This window comes from Rhincodon typus, chromosome 4, assembly GCF_021869965.1.
Source record: "Rhincodon typus isolate 14 chromosome 4, sRhiTyp1.1, whole genome shotgun sequence".
NCBI classification, from domain to species: Eukaryota; Metazoa; Chordata; class Chondrichthyes; order Orectolobiformes; family Rhincodontidae; genus Rhincodon; species Rhincodon typus.
This window is the reverse complement of record NC_063335.1, coordinates 95,723,463-95,747,139: the sequence shown is the minus strand read 5'-3', so window position 1 is coordinate 95,747,139 and position 23,677 is coordinate 95,723,463. Positions and strand designations below refer to the sequence as shown.

Genomic DNA, 23,677 nt, shown 5'->3' with positions numbered 1-23,677 from the left:
GTGCTACTCGGGAAAGATACCAAAGGCAACAGTATAGGTGGGTTCAAGTGACAATTTATGTATTTATAGATATTTCACATTGGGGTTACGATAATAGAAGACAATCAAGTTATTAATTAAATAAGGATTAAACTACAAGACTTTGTATCCATTTTTGAAAATGTTTATGTTTTTACTACCTTAAAATGAGAAAAACTCAAACAGACATTTCAAATTGCATCTTTAATATCATCAGAACTCTTAATAAGTGGAATTAAATAGATTTTCTTTATTAAAGCATCCCTTTACATATATAGTATTGTATCCCTGATAAGAAATTATACACTTTTTTGATTCATTTCACTTTCATTCTGTGTTGAAGCACCATGACGTTGAGCAGTGAAACTATTTCATCTCATGGATTTTAAGAAGAAAGCAGCCACAGTGAGGGGAGAGGAACACAAGTATAAGGTGGACATTTACTCACCGCTCACATTATTTATTTTCAATAATCTTTGTTTGTTTACTTCTGTCCTACCAATCTCTGAGTGCTTTCCACTCTTAGTTTGTCATCTTTTACCAGGGAATGACGGATGAGAATCATGGCTCAAGTTTGAATGTGGCATTTCCACTGCAAAACTCAATCAAAATATCTGATAACAATATTACAATGTTGTGAGGTGAGGCGTCAGGAAGGCACATTTCATGTTAATGGTTAGACTTTTATCATCTCAATATGGATTGTTTGGACGAAAATCAAAATTATTAAAGTGACTGCATCAAAAAGTCTCTTTGTTTATCCACATACTTTTTATGTCCTTAGCAATTGCTGTTTTATTGTCTCCAACATCTCCAAAAATCCACCAGGATGTGACTGGGTTTAAAATATTTTTTCCACAGAATGACCTTCTGCTTTCAAAGTGATCAGTACCTAACTGTAGCTTAAGCTCGAAAGTCATAAATCTTATAGCACCTTTGTTAGTGAAATAACATCATTTTTCAAACAGAGGAATCACCATCTTAAGTCTAAGGTAAGTCCTGTCAGTCTTAATTGCATCCATTTCAGTTTATGTTATTTGATCCTGGGGTTCGATTAGGGACAAAAAAAAGCACTGTGATGGCATTTTAGCAACTAGTTAAATAACTTGACTTTGCAAATTGGTTGTCATTTTCAAGCAAGAAGAATTTGTGAGATGAGTACATTGCAAAACGTATCTCTGCAGAGGCCGGTAAATGAAGGTCTGACAGCTCTTTTCTAAATCTGATCATGCTCATTAATAGGTGATAAGATCTCCTGACATCTGCAGCTGTCTGGAAATCTTTCCAACACATTTTTATTTTTACTCATAGTCAAAGTTCATGGGGTAGACAGACAACTTTAATCCTTTTTTTTAACCCTTTTGATTTTATAAGTGCCTGATGTCGTACTGTTAGACCTGTGACCAAATCACCACAATACTTTCTAGTAATTTAAATAAAAGCAAAATATGGTGGGTGCTAGGATCTGAAACAAGAAAAATAATGCTGGAAAATTTCAGGTCAGGCAGAATCTGTGGAACGAAATGGGGCCAATCAGTTCTCCAGTGACCTTCCATTTGAACTGCTAACTAACTCACAAGCTGTGAACCTCAGTTCAAAGTGTTGTGTGAGTAAGAGGTTTTTTTTTGCCACTTTTAGACTCAAATGAGGTTGATTTCATCTGGGCACATTGCTACAGTAATGCACAATAGATTTGGTTTGGGGAGTGTTTCAATCCTGTGCACTTGCCATTTATTTTGAATAAATTTCCCTGTGTGGAAAAGATGGCGGGGTGGGTGAGTGGAACTAGCTGAGCTGCTCTTGCAGATAGCTAACATGGTAAGGAGGGACTGAATGGCTTTCTTTTAAGGCTGTGACCATTCCATGGGAAATGTACGGAGGCACTGTGCTGTGAAGGCCTGAATGACAGTTAGAAATGCTTGAATTTTGCTTTGTACAATTCTGATCTATTCCCCGGGGCTAAGTTTCAAACCTCCTTCAGCTGAGCAAGGAACAATCCTCACCAACAGCAAAAGTTCTTAAATTCTGGGAATAAAACATCCCACAGGGCATCACAGCCAAAAACAAATTTGATTGTTAAATATATTTTACTATATTCTTGAATTTTAAGACCATAGATGTGTGCTAAATTAATTGATCTCAGTATAAGAACATAAGAAACAAAAGCAGGAATAGGCCATACAGTCTCTTGAAAGTGTTACTGCTAAACTATAGCTAACATCATTGGCTGTTAATAATATTTTTACTTGAACTGAAAGTCAAGACCACAGGTTAAACTTTCAGCAGATTAATGTTGACCTCTCTCAGCAATGTATGGAACTTTCCCCTAAAATAGCTTTCAACTACCTTCTACCGACAGCTTTGGAACTCAGAAGTAAGATTCCTACCAATTGATAAAAATTGGGAAAGTGGTTTTAAGAAACCAGTAACAATAATTTAATTAATAATAGGGTTATTTAGTGGAATGCACTTTTCTTTTCAGACAAATGGCTGGCTTGCAATGCAACCTTTACAATCTGGATGTTGATCTAACTATTAAAGTGACATCACAGTAAATAATATTTTCCTAATAATTCCTGTTGGACATTTTCATAAATGAAATAAATTTATAATTTTCTACAAAACAAACTAATTTCTTTGAGCACAGATTGGGAACTTGTAATTTTCAGGCAACTAACTCACTGAAAACAGGCATGAGATTGCCATCGTTACCACAAGGTGAAAACACATATATGTATCTTCCCATCTCTTTTATCATCAGTCAATGGAAAAACATACATTTCAATTTGAGTTAATTTGAGATTTCAGAGTAGTCAAGATAGTATGACAGGTCTGCAAAAATGTCGTTCGGATTCTTGCACCTCAAGTTGCAAAAACAGGAGTTTATCCACATCAGATTCTTGGAGAAGCTCAGGCCATCGGGACAGTCAAAATTCACCTCAATGGTCTTTGACTTGAGGGGAGTACAGCATCGGTCATCTTTGCAGACACCACAATACTTTGGCCGGTAGGTGCGACGGCTCACACAGCCAGACAATGTGAAGTTCTTTGGTTCTGCTTGCTTGAGAACACTCAAGCATGTCTTCCCTTCCTGCGTGAAAAAAAAAGAAACCACCATAGTTGAGAATTTACTTGATTGTAAACACTTTGCTAATTCCTTTCATAATGTGGAAGAGTGGCATTAAATCACTTCAATGTTTCCCTTCTCCCCAAGGAGACACAGCCAGTTCCCTGAAACACATCTCACTGCATCTGTTGTGAAGTTAAAAAATGAAAAGTGACACTTTTTATTTTAGATTCTGTATCCTCCGTCAGACAGCATTACAAGCATCTCTTGTTCATCCAACCAAGTGCTGTAAACCCAACTGAACTGTTAAAAAGCAAATATTGGGACATTGGAAAGCATTGACAAACTTCTGTCATATCTTCATGACACAGTTTGTAGCAATATGTTTTGGTAATATGAGTTTTGGGTGTGTTGAATTTACTTTAAAACTAGTTTTTGTTTTCAAAGTGAATCTCTGCAGCATCAGAAATGTTTTTCCTTTTTCCAGGTGTGAATGGATGTGTCTGTGTCTGTGTTTAGAATGGTATTTATTTGTATTTCCATATTTCAAACTGTGTTAATTGGTTTTACATCATCACCAAGTAAGCCTCATTTCCATAATAAATTTTGTTATTAATTAAAAAGACCTGGTTCATGTATCTTGTTATTCTAAATTAAATTCAGTTAAAAATATTTCATTGGTATAGGTAACAGGGTGAAATATTTATGTTTATGTTGTGCTCAGTGGAGCAGTGGGACCAAAGAGGGTTGCAGTGCACTTTGCTGGCCTCAGTGATAATACCAGAGAGTCACTTGGCAATCCCTGGGAGTAAGGACTTAGTGAAGTCAAATCCGAGAATCTTACCTTGATATGTTGCGTAATGTTAACATTGCAGGGACGTAAATAGCAAAGGCGCCTTTCTTTTGCTAGTTTGCACTGGTCGTTTTCGTTTGAAATCCTTGTAGATATTCCCATTCCGCAAGATGCCGAGCAGGCAGTCCAGGGTGTAGTTTGCACTAAGCAATTACGGCGCCACACTTCTGACTCACCTGTGTAAGCTGGGAACGTATACAGTGAACAACAAAGTCAGTATAATCCTCAAGCCAAGACAGCAAAAATCATTTCTGCTCCTTGCTTCCCAAATGATCAAATATGTAGCACCAAGACATTCACTAGATTTCTGATACAAAACAAATGGTGGCAGAAAGTATAACATGACATTAAAACGTTGACTATGTTTTGTGCAATGGCAGTATTGTCGTTTATGCGGTGTAACCAAGGCATGCTGAACTGATCATTGCTTTATTCTCTTCACCATTAGGTCAGATTGTCTGAGGATGTTGGATAAAAGGGCACATGCTAAAGACTGGGAGGAGGAACATGTTGCCAAGGTGAAGGAGAACTGAATGTGTAGGAATGACACTCTGTCCATTGCTGCTGCTAAAAACCTGGATTGAATTGAGAAAAATGCTTTCACGTAAGTGATTTTGGTCTGGAATCCACTGCCTAGAAGAATGATGGTGGCAGAGTTATTGAAGCATTCCAGAGGGCATTAGATGATAATTTGTACAGGAGCATTGTACAGGGATTTCACTGAATGTACTCAGGAGATAGTTCTTTTTTATTAGATTTTAAAGGCATCAAGGTTTTCAAGGAGTACTACTGAAATATGACACTGAATTAGATGATCATGTTGAAAGACTGTGCAAGCATAAAGGGCTAACGGCCTACTCTTGCTCCTTGTTTCTATGTTTCAATGTTTCTACTTGAGGAGATGGCTTGGAGAGCCCAGTGCAGCCTTGGTGAGCTGATTGGCCTCCTCCTGCAGCATAATTATTCTATGATAATACTTTCTCTGTAGTAACCTGCCTGCTGAAATCTAGGTCAATCTTGTGGCAGTTCAGGTCTCCATTAGAGGATATTTTGAACTGATTCAATACCAAATGGTGATACAATAATAGAATCATGTAGCACAGGAGGATTATACCTACAGCTTCATGGAGGGTGCACTGGGAGTGAAGAGCTATCCAATTCATCTCACTCCTTTGCTCTTTCCCAAAAATCTGTAAACCTGTTCTCCTACAACTACTTAACCAATAAACTTTTGACTCATAAAGAAAACTGCATGGTTTTCTCCTAAGTCAGGCCTACTGGGAGTGTCAATGACGATGAAGAACGGGAGATATCAGTAGGTATAAGTAGCTAAATTTGAAAGTACTATTACCAAAGCAAGGTGTTGACAGATCTAATAATGGAACAAGTACATTTCACAAAATTGAAATATACAGAAAACATACAAATGTGGGTCTTTATGAATCGTGAATTAATAAATTGATATTGAGAGGGGTGATAAGAAAGGCAGTGTAAGAAGACTTAAATTGAACAAATGGCATTTGGATATTTGATCTTCTCTTTCACAATCTGCTGCATGACAAAATCAATTATTGATTGCCCATTTTACCCAAGATGGCCACTCTCTATTCCCATCCTGATACAAAGAAAACAGCTATAGTATCGTATCCATCATTCTTAAAATTTTTTTGAATTAGTTTTGCTGGTAATCCATTCCACACCTAAGCATATATTGCTAGCCCCAATTATGTCAAAAATAACTTAAACTTTCCGGTTTAGCAGTAATCATGCTCTGTGGAATGTAAACTGAGACATAAGACCAGCAAGGTCCCAGGTTCGTATCTGGTCTGCGCTCAGTTAGCTGGTCTCTGTTGAGATAGATGAGTGTTTACAAAACAGCTTCAGAACCCGAGCAGACATAGGGGAACAACCAAGATTCCCACTTGTGACTGGAATCCAGTCACTCACTGGCATGTGTACATGAGTGGGCTCCTGCTACATCTATGTTCACACTGGTTATGATTTCTGACCTCTGCAACCACATTTACTGTCAGACAGCCTGCTGAGAAACACTACCGTAGCTCACAAATATCACTTGCACAAGATTTTGGAGGTTGCTGAGAACTCAATCGAGGAAGCGTTTGCACCTTCAGGGGATAACTGAAAACCGGGAGATAGGAGCAGATGAATTATAGAATTGTAGAATGGTGCAGCACAGAGGGTGGCTATTAAACCCGTTGTCTCTGTGCTGGCTCTTTGAAAGAAATTGGTGTCACCTTTTCCATGTAGCTTTGCAAATGTTTGAAGTGTTTCCAAATCTCTCTTGCAAGTTCCTATTGGAGTGTTTCCAACTTTTTAGACCTCGATTTACAAAAATCTCAGAAACCTCTACTGAACCAGGCCATGCACAGGTTCTCCTACCTGACAGGGACACATGACGAGGGGCAGTCTTCTTTAGCTTCTTTGATTCATCGCAGAACCACTGTTCACAGCATTTTCCTGGCATTTTAACACGCTTGGGATTCTGACACCAGACAAGTGGAGGTCGGGACTGCCGGCACACAGGGATACAACCAATTGCACCGTTTACACATGTACATTTGTACTTGCAGTTGGGTTGAAAGCTTTGGCCATTGGAATACATGACCCCGTTGAGCTCGCATCCTACTCCAACCACATCTAACAGAACAAAAGATCAATTACAAACCTATGAAGTAAACTCACATATTACTTAACCTTTAATAAAAGAAAACAATTTATTTGATTTGTCATAATAACGGTAACAGGTCATTCAAATTGATGGTAACAGGTCATTCAAATTGATGGTAACAATGGCAATCCTTGCTATTCTTATTTCCTCCAGAGGATGGCACTGTTACCTGTTCAACCATAGAAAGACTTGTATTTATAAAGTGCCAACGAAGCGCTCTTGAAGTGTCGCCATTGTTGTTATATGGGAAGTTGAAATGTTGCACAAACTCCTGTTCTATGAACAGCTGATAACTTGTAATGTTTTCAGATTGCTGACAGCAACTAAGCTACATCAGATAGCCTGGATTACCTGGAAAATTGAAAGTTCTGCTGCACAATTTCTCTATGCTTGGGACCCTCAGAAAATATCCATTTAAATCGGGATATCGGAAGGGTTCAAATGCAATTAAGGAAACTTTACCCAGGAAAAGTCAGGCTATTAAATAATCTGTTTAACTCTTAAGTATCTATTTAACTAAACGCCATACTTATCTCACAGAACCTAACAACATCTCTCCCACACCACTGACACCTCTCAGACCCTGACCTGACACCCCTGGATCATGGGAAAATAGGAACAGGAGTAGGCTATTCAGCTCCTTGAACCTGTTCCACCATTCAATGAGATCATGAGAATGGACGCAACACTCGATTCCTGCTTCCTCCACTCTCCACATTCCGATCCCCTTCCCCTACTCTGGATCAAACCCTGCTATCCTCTGGGAGTTGACCTGCCATCCTCCATTTGATCCCCTTTCCCTGCTCTGAACCCAAGTCTCCTTCAGTCCAAATGAGCAGGCACCGCCTTCATTACCTCAACTTCTTCACTCACTATGACAAGGAATTTGAAAGGTCCAGTGAAACTTCAATGGAATTCGTGCACCACATAGCTAGTTAAATTAGAATCAGTAAAAGATAGATGAATGTCAATTTGACCAAACCAGTTACACAAAGATAGACTGTTTTTAACAGTTCTATGCAATCTGTTTCAATCCCAGGGTTCAATTCCAGATTGATACTGAATTAAATAAATACCTGGTCCTATTTTTCATGCTGAGATAGCTTATCCTACCCATGTCAGCCTGAATCTTACATTCATCAGTACCTGGACAGTGGAGGAGAAAATGATAAGACTTGGTTCCTGCTCATGATTGTTCTGTAGCCCTCTGAAATGTCAGATGACTTGAAACGATAATTCTGTTTCTTTCTCCGCAGATGCTTCCAGATCTGCTGAATGTCTCCAGCAAATTCTGTTTTTTGTTTATTTCAGATCTCTAGCATCTGCAATTCTTGGTTTTATTACCCTGCTATCGAATGCTATCCAGGGACCCCTGCTGGAAACTGTGCATGCATGTGAACAAATGTGATGCCTTACATGGTTAACTAGCCTTCCAACAGTCACTGCTTAGAGGTGGAGGCATGTCCCTTTGGTGGTGCATCTGTGTGCAACCTCAGAGGCACTTCAGGAACAGTCAGCATTTTCAGCAGAATACATTAGCAACTGGAAGAAAACAAAACTAACACTGGAGTTCGATTGGGAAGACACAGTGAAGGTATTTCCATGCATGAGAGAGATTAAGATCCAACATAGTCATGACTAAATCTCCCAGGGCTAGAGTTCAGAAGAGACATCTTTACCAAAAGAGTGATAAGAATTAGGAAGTTGCTGACACATATCTGAATAACATGGAAGCATTTAATGGGAGTTTGGGTAAGGGCATATGGGAGTAAGGAATGTACGGATATGCTAATAGGGTTGGGACGGGGGTTCAAGTGCAGTATGTACACGGGCATGGACCAATTTGTCGGTGCTGTACATTTCTATTTCTACTCTGTATGATATAGTCAGTTCACATTTTCTGACTGCGGTGGCTGTCTTCTCACTCCTAGGCCTTACTGAGCCTCTTTCCTAGTGAGTTGAAAACCATTCAATTACTCTGCACCTCATTTTTCCTTCCAACAGGTTTCTGAATGCAGACGGCTTGTGTATAGAAGGAACAGCAGTAGCTGCAGTATGGGTCACTCTGCTCAGGGCAGTTCCCCAGCCTAAAATCACACCTTTAACTCTGCTCCCGTTCCTTCGATTAATTCCTAATCTGTAGACCAGTTTTATCTGAGATTCCCTTTGATTTGAACTTACGCCTTTCATATGGCACTTATGAAAAGTTTGGTGGAAGCTGTGAAGTGATAGGTAGCTGTCCTGATGAGACTGCAAAGCACTTATCCTGTCCCCATGAACAATCACCCAGCCCCAAACCCACCCCCATTCCCCAGCAGCCGCCATCCCCACAAGATTGACATGACCCTTTGACCCTCTGATAACTGTTTTTTGTTCTGTATGTCACCAAGGTATATACTTCACTTACACGCGCACAATCCTACTTCATACTTAGGGGCATCCCGACTATAGTCACAGTACAGCCCTTTGTGGTAATCGCAGGTGTCTGCCTCTGTGCAGTTCTCTCCCAGCTGCTTGGCACATGCCTTACAACATTCACAGCCATCCATTACCAAGCTAACTCCGGGTGGACACCTAGGCGTGCGCTTCGGACACTGGCAAGGCCAGTGACAGTACTGGGTGCGGTTATACGGGTGGACGAATTCTGTTGAGTTCACACTCTCCTCTGAAGCTGCCTTGGATTTCTGGGTGAGACCCTGTGTGGAAGAGATAACACAGTTTAACGAAATAAGCTACCACAGAGCCTTCACAGACAGTACAGATAGACTGGGAATGTCTCCGTTAAGTAAAATAAAGGTGTGTACACCAATTGTGACTCTATTGTGGATAAACAGAAAACAGCAAGTCTGGCAGTTTCTTGGGAGAGAAAGCAGTGTTAACATTTTGGATCAGTAACCCTACTTCAGAGCCTGAGATTTGTAACATTAATTCTGCTTTCTCTCCACAGATGTTGCTAGACCTGCTGAGTTTCTCCAGCGATTTCTGTTTTTGTTTCAGATCTTCAGCATCCTCAATTCTTTGTTTTACTTTATTGCCCTCAGATGCATTGGACAGGGAAAGTGAAGGGGTAGCAGAAAGGAGGATCACTTCTGAACATGATACAATGACCTCAGAGTCACTACAACACAGAAAGGAGCCATTGGACCATCGAGGCTATGCTGGATGGCTGTCTGTTAAGTAAATCAATCAGTCCCATCTCCTGCACTACCTCCATAGCCCTGTGAGTTTATCTTCCTCAAGATTTCATCCAATTCCATTTTGAAGTCCTCTATCACCATCCTTCCTCCATCCTCATAAGCAGTGATTTCTGGGTCATTACCACTCACTGTGTATTGTCAGGTTTCAGGTGAAGGTGTGATCCATTTTTGCTGCAGCATTTTCACAACCACTGAGCTGGTTCCAGTCTGAAAAGAATGTTCTTTTGGCCAACAAACTGGTTAGTCATCTCCTTCAGCACAACCTGGCGTCTCTAGGTGAGGGGAAAAAATGGCACTGAGAACAAAAATAAGACAGTGCATCTCAATTAAATACAGGGCTCATTCTCAGCCATGGCCAATGAGTGACACTGTCACCTCTGAATCAGAAAGTTCTGGTCTCACTTCAGAGATCTGAGCACTGAATCCAGTGCTGTCCTGGGAGGGTGATGCATTGTCAAAGGAGGTTCCTTTCATGTTGGACATTAAACTGAAGCTCTGTCAGCCCTGTGGTCACAATAGATCCCACAAAACTATTTTAAAGAAGTGATATCATTCTCCACAATATTCTGGCCAATATTTAGCTCGCGGGTGGCATAGTGGATCAGTGGTTAGTGCTGCTGCCTCACAGTGCCAGGGTTCAATTCCACCCTCAACAGACTGTATGTGTGGAGTTTGCATGTTCTTCCAGTGTCTGTATGGGTTTCCCCCCACAGTCCAAAGATGTGCAGGTTAGGTGAATTGGCCATCCTATGTTCTCCACAGTGTGCAGGCTGGGTGGATTAGCCAAGGGAAATCCAGGGTTATAGGGTAGAGAGTGGATCTGGGTGGGATGCTCTTTGGTGGGTCGGTATGGAATAGATGGGCTGAATGGCCTGCTTCCACACTGTAGGGATTCAATGATATTCTCTTTTCTACAGGGATAGGGGAACAAACTGAGTTTATTACACTGCGCTTCACTGCTGCATTTAGAGTCCAATTCAGATGTTTTCCTATGGTCCTATGTTAAATGACAGTGCACTCTCCCCTTATCCTAAATTATCTTTAAATTGACACTGGAGTGACTTCAGGGAACGTATAGTCTACCTGCTCGTATTATGCTTGTGCGATTTCCCGTGCTAGTCAGTCTAATTCAGTTAGGCTGATACAGAAGCTGGTATTGTCTAACTGCTGTTTTGGAGGGTTTTCTTCTAAAATTGGGATTAAGACATATTGGCAAAGGAGTCTGAGATCTTTACACTGCACCAAACATAAGAGTGCTCACGTGGGAATGTTTGAGGTTATGCGAAAGAATGAGTATTTTCATTCCTGCTGCTGATAACATTGTGCTCATTATCAACAAAGTACAGATAAACCTGCCTTGTCACTAAAATATGTCTGTTCATGCCTGCTCTCCACCTCAAAGTAATGTAACACAACCAGTTAATATTTACTTATTTTCAGTATTGAACTATTCAACATTGCACAAAGGCACTCCTGTACCTCTACTGAAATAGTTCTAAAATAATTTTGTTAATTTTCCCTTCCTCGTTCTCTCTTCAAGACTTTTACATGTTGTTGATGTGGCATTACCTGTTACCTACGCTGCTTCCAGTATCTCTGTATGTGGCCTGATTTCATTTGAAGCCATTGAAATTGAAAGCTATTGAACTGCAGGCTACCTTAACCTCCCAGGAAGCCTCACAGTGTGTCTGGAACAGATGGAATAGGAACTCAGTTAGGAATTAGAACTCCAGCAAATTATCCCCTCCCTACTGCCACACTGAGATCAACACAGACCAGGGGATATCAGTGCTTTGTATGAGTCTGGACAAAGTGGCTCAGTCATTGCAAAGGTCCAAGATACTAACTTCTGCTTGAATTAGACTCATCTCAATAAAATAGCACTAATTTTTTTATTACAAATTCCTCTCACTTGACAGATGCAAACAATGGGAATGTGCATCATCACTATTGGCATTTTTGGATCATTTGTTTTACTCTTTTACCAAATCATTCTAGTTTTGATTCCTTACTGTTACTGAGTAAAGTGATCTTATCCAGATTGCAAGAACTGGCCTCATGACTAGGGAGAGGACTGAGAAAAGATATTCAGAACCCCCTACCCTGATTGTTATCAGGCTAACTTTGAGTGAGGACAGGATAAGGTTTCAGGAAGAGTTGAGAAAACTGGGAATTAAGAAATGTAATCATCATCTCCAGAATTAAGACTGTGAAGGAATAGGAGAAAAAGAAATAATGAAAAGCTAGACTTGACATTAGCAATCACTTTACTGGAAGAGGGAATATATGATTCACTGTGGAATGTTGAAGATGCTGTAATTACATAAAATAATTAAGCAAATATGTAAGAATACTGAGGATTGCACAAATGATCCCCCCTAATCTTGAAGTAATGACAAAAAAATTTTTATACATGGCACTATTTCTGCCAACTCTCAGTTGTGGTCCAAGATTTGGAGACTTGATCCAGACTGTGTGGTGTTGCATTATCCAAGATGATAACTTTCAGATGGAATGTTAAACTTCTCAAGTAGAAGTGAAGAGTAGATACTGTGGAGAAGAGTAAAAGTAGAGACCATCAACATAATTTGGTCAGCCAGAGACTAAATAGGGATATTAGAAGAATTTTTTTCATATCTAAAGTGTGGTGAGAATACTGAACTTGCTATTGCATGGAGTTTTGAAGGGGAATTGTACAGATGTGAATAAGCAAATGCGAGAAAAGGAAATTGAAGGCTCCGCTAATAGTTAGATGAATGGTGGAGCTTTGAGGTGAGCATAAAAACTAGCATGGAGTTGTTGGGATGAATGGTCTATTTCTGTACTGTACATTGTTTGTTTAAAAAAAAGTCCTTTTACACAGTGAACATAATTATACACAAAGGCCAAGTTGCACTCCTCCCTTTATTACGTCAAGTTTGAGGAGGATGTGGCTGAAATAAATCACATATTTTCCAGGAAGTCCTTGCTGGTTAGATATACCTACAGGACAGAAAATTGAACATGAAACTATTCTGGTGAAATTTACGTTCAACAAGGAGCTGGAAATTTAATGTTTTCTGAGTTTCTACATTCAGTATCAGAAACTAGCACTTCTAGGAAAAATTCAGCTGAAGTTAGCTGCAGAGTAAAGCACCCACTACAGTGTGCTTGCAATGTAGATAAGTAATGAGTACAGAAACACACTTATCTTTGTACCAACATTGAACAGCATTGAACACAAAACCACGGGAGCTATGCTGGACTTTTCAAATGCCCTGGTTAGGCCACAACTACATTGCTGCATTCAGTTTTGGTGATCACATGTTAGAAAGGACATGGACGTACTTGAGATTGTTCAGAGGGGATTTATCAGAATGGTTTCAGGGATGTGAGATTTAACTCCAGGTGATGCAACTCTAACATCTACAATCATAAGTTATTGAGACTCTGAGAAGAGGGGAATGGAGGTTCTGTATTACAGAGCTGTAATCAACATTCTGTTCTTTAGTCTTTAAATGTAAAAGCTTATGGGAGCTCCTGAGAGTCAGTCAACAGTCACCCTTATATGAGGCAGGGACAGCGATGCAACAGCCTTGGCGTAGGGATAGTCTAGCTAAGCACAGCAGAATCAAGAGTGCAGTGCAAACACTCAAAGGTCAGATCCCAATGTCTGCAGAATCGGACAGAATAAAACAGATTTGAGTTCATGACAGCAACACAGTCAACCGAGTCAACAGCCATAGCAAAGACCATGAGATTTTTGGTACAAGGTTAGGTTGGAGAAACTGGTTTGTGGCCTCCTAGGAAAAAGAAGATTAAGGGGCAGTCTGGTAGAAGTATATGAGGTTATGAAAGATTTGCATAAGGAAGATAAAGAAAAGCTGTTCCAAAGCCACAAGACCAAAGAACACAGATTTAAGGATTTGGACAAGTGATGCAGGTAGATGTAAAGTGAAGCATTTTTATGCAGTGAATGACCTGGAACTCATTGTGTGCAAAGATGTTGCAAGCAAGAGAAAGATGCAAACAGTGATAACATAACCTGCTTCAAGGCCACTGACAGTATTGTGATTTAAGACAGCACTGTAATGGCTCAGCTGATGATATTCCTGAGAGCATTTAAATCCCACCTGCATCACTACATAGGATAACCCTGTTTCTCTCTATCAGACGCTGCCAGACCTGCTGGCACTTTCTGTTTTTACAGCAAACTTTTTATTAACCAGCGCCTTTGGGACCAGGATTGTGCTGGTAGATCAAATATTCTGGTTGATCAAGAGATCCACATAATCCACGTAAAAACACACACTAAGTAATAGAAGTGTAATACAAGGGTATATACATCGCTGTTATGCCTTATTTACAGCATAAATCGCACAAATAATAATGCAACTCTGCCTTAAAATAAATCTTTTTGGCAGAGAGCTTTCTCCCTCACACCCTCAACTGACTACTCAGACATCGCGGTAGATCGCAGAAATTTGAGCATTTCAGTTGAACAGCATTTACATTGATTAAATAAATTGAACAAATAAATTAAAAAGCTATCATAACTAGACACAATAATACAGCAAACTTCCTGGTATTTGAGGTTTATAATTTTTGCCATTTTATCAAGAGAGTCAATTCATAAAAATTTGCTGAATTTTGAAACCTTAATCTGTTTCTCTAGTCTCGGTGCAGTCTTTGTTTTAACAACTTACTTTAGTAGTACATTGCATTGTCTCATAACGCTCTGTATGAGAAGAATTTACAAGTTCGCCCCCCACCCCTTGTTCCAAACTCCTGAACCATGGCGAAAAGTGAGGCCTAAACGCATTCACATCTGAAACTGAGAATGATCCTTGGGACAAGCAGTCGAGGGGCCCCAGGGCTAAGAGACCCCAGGAATACCTTAAACTGGATCTCAGGCTCCATTTTAATAATTGTGGCACGTCTCAAGGGGCAGCCTGACATCCTCATGTAGTTTGCCAGTCCAGAGCCCTCTGTGGCTCAGATGCCAGCTGAGGCATACACAAGTCTGCATTTGTGGCTGTGCCACATTAGGTTCTGGTAGAAAACTTACCTGCAAACTTCCTCTGGTGACCCTAAAAATGAATGCTGATAAATTCACTGCAGTGCCTGAAGAATTGGTTGGAGATTTCAGTAAGCCAAGCCTGACTACTTTTCACTAGTTTTGGGAGTGAGTCAAAAATGTGCACAAAATCTCTGAACTGTCATTTACTTCCAACATTTCTCTTTACGTGGCTCATGCACAATGCATTGCACAGCCACAATGATCGAGATACAACAGAAAACTGTGAAAAGCAGACCGGAGAGCTGGGATAGCAATCATTCCAGCTCATTAACTGGGAATGTCAGGCTTAGAAGTTACAGAGCCTGACTTTAGGAAGACGTTACGGATGGTATGATGGTGGGTGGGGGTGGGGGAGGGGAGCGGAAACCAGACTGAGCCATCCTTAGAGGAGCAATAAATCTAACAATTTTTATTGAACCTGGAGTATTATAACCATAACGAAGCAGAGATCACATAAAGTTAAGCAGAACTATGTGATCTGGAAAATTTTGAAATATTCTGTTAAGTGGAAACATTCGTGTCCATTTTTTGCATGACCAATATGAACGCTGAACACAACTGATGCATCTGCAGCCCCTCTTATACAGAGAACAGTCGTGTCACTATCCCTGGTGGAAACAGGTCAATTCTCGACTGCAGTGCCTCCTCCAAGGTCAAATACCTGATGCTCCTAGTCTGTGTTTACACAACATATCCCAGTCCTGATGAATTGTCATTGAACTGAAACATGGAGTGGGATTTTAATGGGCATCTGTGTACAAGACTGTAAAATAGGGCACATACCAGTAGCCTGCTTGCCCTCTAGGCCATAGTTTTACAAGCAGCAAGAGAAGTATTTGTTGTCCAAATGTGGCCATTAAATAGGCAGTTAATGTTCAGGTAAAGATCCCTTTCTCACAGACATACAGGGCAGCAGGAGAGACCTGGCCTTAATTGGCACCACAGCAGATTTGATCCTGCATTTGCCCTTGAGAAGGTATTGGTGAGTTGCCTTCTTGAACGGCTACAGTCAATTTACTGTGGGTGCATCCACAATGCCATTAGGGAGGGAATTCAAACATAGTGCTTGGCAGTTATGTGTCACAAATGTCACTGAATAGTTCTCGCTACTTTTTCATTTCACTACATGTCCCACATGACCCATAATGATATCAGCAAGGCAATTTTCTCTTCACATTACCTTGCATATCACTGTCCTCCCGTCTTTCTCTACTTTAAAGCAAGTGGCCTATTACTACAATTGTCACCATTTCTTCAAAGCGCTTCTCAACTACTATCAGCCTTATTGCTCTGAGAAATGAAGCTGTGCTGAAAATTAAAGCTGCAATAAAGGTTACCTCGCACCATCCTGCAACCTGGACTGTCATTGGAAAATTTGAGATATAACAGGGGTGTACTATTAGCTTATGACAATGGTTCCGTGGTCACCATTAAAGAGAATGGCTTTTAATTCCAGATTTATTAATTAATTTGAATTTCTAACTGTTGCTACAATAGGATTTAGACCGTTGCTTTGAAAAGCATTTATCTAAACAGCTGAATTAATAGTCCAGTGACATCATCACTATGCAGCAGCTCTCCTGATGTCTAATCGTTGCTGCTTCTGAAGTTCGTAACAGGTTTTCTTCTTGAACTGCTCAGTTGATTTGGTGAAGTTTGGTCTGATTAGAATTTTTATTTTTCCTGGCCCATCTGGTAAGCAATCAATCCAGTTCCAGCACCTGAGGATTTCTTAGTACCACTCCAGCAAGCCACAACAGATATTTTGTACCATAGTGCAACCACTTTCTTTAAGGGTAAGTGGGCCATTACTGATCACCTAATCTGATACTGAGTAGAAGTATACTAAATGTCCTGTCGCAATTCACTAAAGCCTATCCTTACAGGTGTTAAATAGAGTTTACACGATTTATCTAACATAAACTAAAACCTATTCACATTCTTTGAAATTATGATCACTGTAGATAATAAACCATAGCTATCTGAAATAAAATGACATTGTCCCTATATATCCTGCAGAATCAGTGGCTCAGTGGTCAGCATTGCTGTCTCACAGTGCCAGAGACACAGATTTGAATATAGCCTTGGGCGATTGTCTGTATGGAGTTTGCACATCCTCCCCATGTCTGTAGGTTCCCTCTAGTGCTCCGGTTTCCTCCCACAGTCCAAAGATGGGCAGGTTAGGTGGAATGGCCATGCTAAATTGCCCATAGTGTCCAGGATATATAGGTTAAGTGGATTAGCCATGGGAAATGCGGGGTTACAGAGATCGGGTAGGGGGTGTGGGATGCTCTTCAGTTGGTTGGTATGGTCCCAATGGGCTGAATGGCCTGCTTCTACACTGTAGGGATTCTATGATTCTTTGAATTAGCATATACTGTACTGTATATAATTTAAAACCACAAGATGTAAAAGCAGAAGTAGGCCATTCACCTAATTGAGTCTGCTCACCATTCAATGAGATCATTTTTGATCCGATAATCCTCAACTCCATTTTCTTTCCTTGTCCCCATAATATTTGATTCTATGAATGAATAAAAATCCCTCTATCTCAGCCTTGGATATACTTAACATCCCAGCCTCTGCAGCCCTCTGCAGTAAAGATTTTCACCGATTCAATACCTTTTGAGAGAAGGAATTTATTTTCATCTCTGGCTTAAATTGTTGAACCATAATGCTCAGATTATGCCATTTTATTTGAATGAAAATATTACATACATGGTATGTGCTGAGTTATATAATCTCAAGTGGAATAATATAGAAGATACTGTAATTGACCTGAATTTCTCAGATTCAAGAGGGAATAATACCATCCCTGGCCAGAACAACCTTTCTGCTGGTTATGCAGCTTTGAAAACATCCTGCATTCTTGCGAATGGTGAGCGAAGGCCCAGAGGCAGCGATTCTATGCTGGAGATGAGTAGCAGGCTGCCCTGAAAATCAGCCCAGGCCATAAATCAGAAACATTCACAGGGTAAGACATTGGATTGCAGTAGAATTAAACACAGATGGGAAGAAAAACAATACTTTGAAGCTGGGGGTGGAGGTAGTGATGACAGACGGTGAAAACCAACAGAGATCTGCAGTGTCGTTTCACACAGATGTGTGTTCCATGTTTTATGGTGCCATCAGTAAAATGTCAACCTAACCAGGCTAGATTAAAAAAGGGAGAGCATGTCTCAAGTGGGAGACATAGTGATTGATCATTCCACAGTTATCTGGTCACTGGCAGCAATTTGTTTTCATTTGGGATTATAGGAACAACAGGAGGCCAATTTAGTTTCTTGAGCATGTTCTACCATTCAATGAGATGGTAGCTAAACAATGACCCAACTCCACCTCAAATCATTGGACAAACTGGCGGGGAGCATGAATACTGAAGAGAATTGTGTGAAAGTGATTAATTTGTGCGGAACAGGCAGGCAGTTGTAAATGGGGGAATTAGATATGCCACCCATAACTGCAAGAGTAGGAGAAGAACATGAATAATTTAGAAAACTGTTCTTTTTTTATTCACTCGTGGGTGTGGGCATCACTGTCTGTGCCATATTTATTGCCTGCCCTAGTTACTCTTGAGAAGATGGTGGTCAGTTGCCTTCTTGAACAGCTGCAGTCCACATGATGTAGGTAGATCCAAATCCCATACCCATAAATCTAACAATCGCAGGTTTAAAATTAGCAATTAACATGGAATCAACTGTTGAAAAGATTTTAAAATTTCTGTCACCCATTGCATGTAGACTGTTTCCTAACTTCATTCCTTTTTCTGAAGAAGGGTCTAGACCCGAAATGTTAGCTTTCCTGCTCCTCTGATGCTGCTTGGCCTGCTGTGTTCATCCAGCTCTACACCTTGTTATCTCTCTTCATTCCTTAAATGCCTGGTTCCAATTTTCAGGCTATATCCCCTAACCCAGACTCTCCAAAATAGTGGAAATATAGTTTTTCTATATCTACGCTATCTGTCATCCTTAACACCTTGAAAACAAAGCTTCTAAATCTGAGGGACTATAATCCTACTACGTGTAATCCTCTTGCAAATTAACTTCTGGAGTCTGGATATCATTCTGGCTAATTTATACTGTACTTCCTTCAAGGCTAATCTATCCCTTCCTAGTGGTGCAATCGCAGTAACCCTACAGTTGGACCAGATTCAAGTCTCAACACCTGGAGGTTGGTTAAAAATATTCATCCTGCCTAAAGTCTGGAGACCAGGACTAGACCCAATTCCCCAGAGCTTTGTATTAATGATTAGCCAGGACAATTGGATGCACACCCCTGCTTCTCTCCAAAATACTGTCATGAGATCTTTTACATGCAATTTAGAGAGAAGATTGTAGTTGAATTCAATATTCAGACCCAGAGATGGGAGGACTTTCACTGTTGCTGCCTTTATAAGCTTCTTTTTTGACCTCAAATAAGTAAATTCTATATGCTAGAAGATGTTAGAATTTATTAAGAAATAAAACAATATCCTGTTGAAAATAAAAGGTTAACATTACAGTACTAAGACTATTAAAACAGCAACAATTTGCATTTACACACTGGTGTTAACATAGAAAAAGATTTCCCTTCAGGCTCATTGAAGACATGAAAGGGAAACAGTGAACTAATGAAGAGATATTCACAAGAAACAACCAGCTTCTGGCAATGTTCTAAAGATAAATAGGAATATGGGTAGGCTAAATACTTAGGGAGGGTGACTAGAATATTTGATTGTTCACAACCAGCAAAAATAGGCTGAATGGAACTGGGTGATACACTCAGGCTCAAGTTAGCAGAACAGAAGGTTTAGTAGGGAGCTTTGTGACGTTGGAGTCCTTCGCTCCATTGCATGACAGTTAGTCTCAAAAGGATCAGAACCTGGTGTAATTTCTGTCTGCTCATTCAGTTTGTTCTCTTTTTTTAAACTGGGGAGTTCAGGTGCCTCGACAGTGCTATCAAATAGCACCTGCTCAGCAATAACCTGCTCAGTGATGCCCAGTTTGGGTTCCACTAGGGCCACTCAGCTCCTGACCTCATTACAATCTTGTTTCAAACATGGACAAAAGAGCTGAATTCCAGAGGTGAGGTGAGAGTGACAGCCCTTGACATCAAGGCTGCATTTGACTGAGTGTGGCATCAAGGGAGCCCAGGCACAACTGGAATTAATGGGAATCGGGGGCAAACTCTCCACTGATTGGCACATAGGAAGATAGTTCTGGTTCTTGGAGATCAGTCATCGCAGCTCCAGGACATTTCTGCAGGAATTCCTCGGGGTAGTGTCCTCAGCCCAAGCACCTCAACTATTTCATCAATGACCTTCCTTCCATCATAAGGTCAGAAGTGGAGATGTCTGATGATGATTGCACAATGTTCAGTACCATCCTCAGATACAGAAGCAAGCCATGTTCAAATGCAACAAGATCTGTACAACATCCAGACTTGGGCTGACAAGTGGCATTTAGTGACATTCGCATCACACAAATGCCAGACAGTGAGCATCTCCAATAAGAGACAATCTAACCATGAGCCCTTGATTTTCAACAGTGTTACCATTATTGAATCCCCACTATCAACATCCTTGAGGTTATCATTGACCAGAATCTTTACTGGACTTGCAATGTAAACACAGTGGCTACAAGAGCATGTCAGAGGCTAGAAATACTGTGGACAGATCTCCTGACTCCCCAAAGCCTGTCAAAGGCACAAGTCAGGACTTTGATGGAATACTCCCGACTTGCCTGGATGGTTACAGCACCAAGTACACTCAAGAAGCTTGACATCATCTCGAACAAAGCAGCCCACTTGATTGGCACTAATTCACACACATCCACTCCCTCCACCACCAATGTTCAGTTGCAGCAGTGTGTAATATTTACAAGATGCACTGCAGACTGATAACAAAGATCCTTCATCAGCATCTTCCAAACCCACAACTACTTTGAGCCAGCAGGACAAGGGCAGTAGATACATGGAAACACCACCACCTGCAAGATCCCCTCCAAGGTACTGACCATCCTGACTTGGAAATATATCCTTCACTGTCGCTGGGTCAAAATCCTGGAATTCTCTCCCTAAGGGTATTGTGGGTCAACTTACAGCAGTTGGACTGAAGTGGTTCAAGAAGGCAACTCACCACCACCTTCTCAAATACCCAGCTAGCAGTACCCACATCCCACAAGTGAATAAAACAAAATGCCTTGAAAACTGCATTTGATAGCCAATGTTCAGAAGTTCATGTCAAGTCCAAAGCAACATTTGCTGCAAGGCAGACTTTTGCATTATTTTATTTTCGATTATGTGTCTGAGAAAATTAAGACTTCAAAAAACAAGGACCAGTACTAAAAACTATAAACCAGTGCATTGGATGCTCATGGGAAAGGCAGCAAATTTAAAAGTATAATGCAATGTTCGCATTTTTCTTCAGTGTTCTTTCATTCTTGCGGTTGTTAATGCCTCACAGCAGTGTGGTTCCATAAGAGCCAGCTTCTGTCTTAAATTTCACACTTTTTTCCTGTACGAGGCTGTGTGTATAACAGGGAGGGTAAACCACATCCTTCGACTATATGTGAGCACCTGGCAGTAGGGATTACAATGTGGGGAAAAGAAGCAACAGCCACAAAGTGGAGTCTTTTTTATTTTGCTAGCCCTATCAGCATGTTTGTCATTTCCAGTGACAGTCTTTACTTGGCAATTATCTGGACAGAAAAGTTTGGAATCAAAGTTTCTGCAGAAACAAGTCCGTTCCTTCAGTTAAAAAATAAAGAGCCAGTTCATTGGGAAAAAAAAACAACTTAAGCAAGGATGCAAACTTTATTAACAAAATGCTTTAGATGTCCAAATATATCCAACTGTCATGCTTGAAAAATAACTGGCATGCACATATATGTCATGCTGTCAGTTACCATGCAGTCAGTATGTGGTATTCTGGTTCAGGTAGTTAGCTGCCACTAATCCCCATTTCTCGACGCTGTCTAATTTTCAATGGAGAGGATCGACACTGATGATTCTAAGGAAGCACTTATCATACATGATAAGGTACTTTATTGCCTGATAGCATTAGGTAAAATTTTGGTTAACTTGTGAAGCATAATTATGAAGGATTCTCGGGAGCTGTAAATCTGTTCCCTTCAGGCACACACGCAGAACTAACTGTTTCTACCTAACGACTGTGTGACTTCACCAGACTGGGTGGAACTCAATGTAACATGAAAATTAACTCTTTCAGAAACATTATTTTAGACGACAGTTCCTTTATCAAAATCTGAATAAAACTCTGCGGAGTATTATTTTGTAGAGTTTTTAATAAGGGGTTAGATATAATTTGTAGGGTTGAAAGGATCAAGGGTATGAGGTGAAAGCAGCAACAGGATAATGTGTTGGATGATCATATTGAATGCTGCAACAGCCTCAAAGGGCCAAATGGCCTACTCCTGCAGCCTTTTTGTTTTGGCTTAAAAGTACTTTGACAAATAACTGTTAAATTGGAAAAAGAAACTTATTCACAGATTATCAGAAATACTGAACTGTAACCAAAATTAATTTCCACACAAGCTATTGCCACTGAGATTTCTTCCTGGATCAATTTTTAAACAAAAAAAATCATGGGCTGTGGCTGTTGTTGCCTGGGGCAGCATTTATTTCCCATCCCAAAACATTTGGACACTGGTTAAGAGCCAATTGTTGGTCTGGAGTCACATGTCAGCCAAACCAGCTAAGGATGGCAGATGTCCTTCCCTAAAGGTCATTAATAAACTAGATGGGTTTTTAAGGAAAATTGTGACAGTCTCTATTTAAGCAGCTTCATAACCTGTCAGTTCCGCATACATTATCCACCCAGGAGATCTGATTGCTACTTTAAAAGTTCATTAATTCCCATATGTGAGTTAAAGCTCTTAACATGGGAAATATGAGTCAGCATTGAGTTCAAATGACCCTGCTCTGCATTTTCCTCATGTGTGGGTCAAGTCTTGATCACATCCCTTACCAACTAAAATAGTATTTGTCAGAAACTCTGGTGAACTCTGGATTTGAGGTCACTTCACTGTCTTGGAGTCTCTGTGAAATCTCCATGTCTCTGAAAATTCTAATCTAGAATTCACCACCCTCCAATTCAGAGGAGAGAGAGAGAGTTACCACAGACTCATGATTGTAACTGCCCTCAAAGACAGTAGGAAAAAATCAATGCTACAAAGTGACTGAAAATATCACAATTAAACCTGAATTCTGATTGAACCAAATAGGCCTAATTAGGTGTGGACTAACAATGACGAGGGTAATGTAGATGCAATGTAAATGTAGGATGAACAGTTTGCTCAGTGAAACAAATATTTTAGTGCTCACTGTGATTGATGTTGTTCAGGGGTTTTGCCAAATTTCTGAGCATCAAGAAAGCATATAAATCAGGATGTGTGAAATCCTTCAGTTCCTACCTTCTACTCAAACACATCAGGTCTAGGTTTGGGTTCTGCCAGCTAGGAACATCTATTTTCCAGGCATTAGACATGGGGGCTTTGCATCTTATGATAAATTTATTCCAGATGGAAAATATGAAGCACTTTTCTTTTTTGAGTTCTGATAACTACTTGCTCCTCAGCTGTCCAGCTGTAGAAATTGGTCTTGGGTAACCTATTAGTTGAGATCGACTTGTCCCATACCGAGACAATTTTATGCTCTATGGATACATGTTTGGAAAGGAGTGAGCTGAGTCTGTTCAGAAACTCATTTCATCAAAAGGCCTTACAGTTGCTAGACAGATGAAAATTTCATCTCGTGAGTTTGACTTAGTTTCAACTTTAGGTCCCATAAGTGAACG

The 23,677-nt window shown here is 40.3% G+C and overlaps 1 protein-coding gene across 1 annotated transcript; it reads right to left on the bottom strand.

The window, feature by feature from the left end:
* Positions 1 to 248: 248 nt before the first annotated feature.
* Positions 249 to 16,230, bottom strand: ccn4b (cellular communication network factor 4b). Its single transcript, XM_048596178.1, has 6 exons — positions 16,221 to 16,230; positions 14,872 to 14,927; positions 9,035 to 9,323; positions 6,339 to 6,596; positions 3,930 to 4,123; positions 249 to 3,109 (listed from the first exon to the last, which is right to left on the bottom strand). The coding sequence occupies exons 1-6, from the start codon at positions 16,228 to 16,230 to the stop codon at positions 2,810 to 2,812; spliced, it is 1,107 nt and encodes a 368-aa protein (XP_048452135.1). The 3' UTR covers positions 249 to 2,809.
* Positions 16,231 to 23,677: the final 7,447 nt, after the last annotated feature.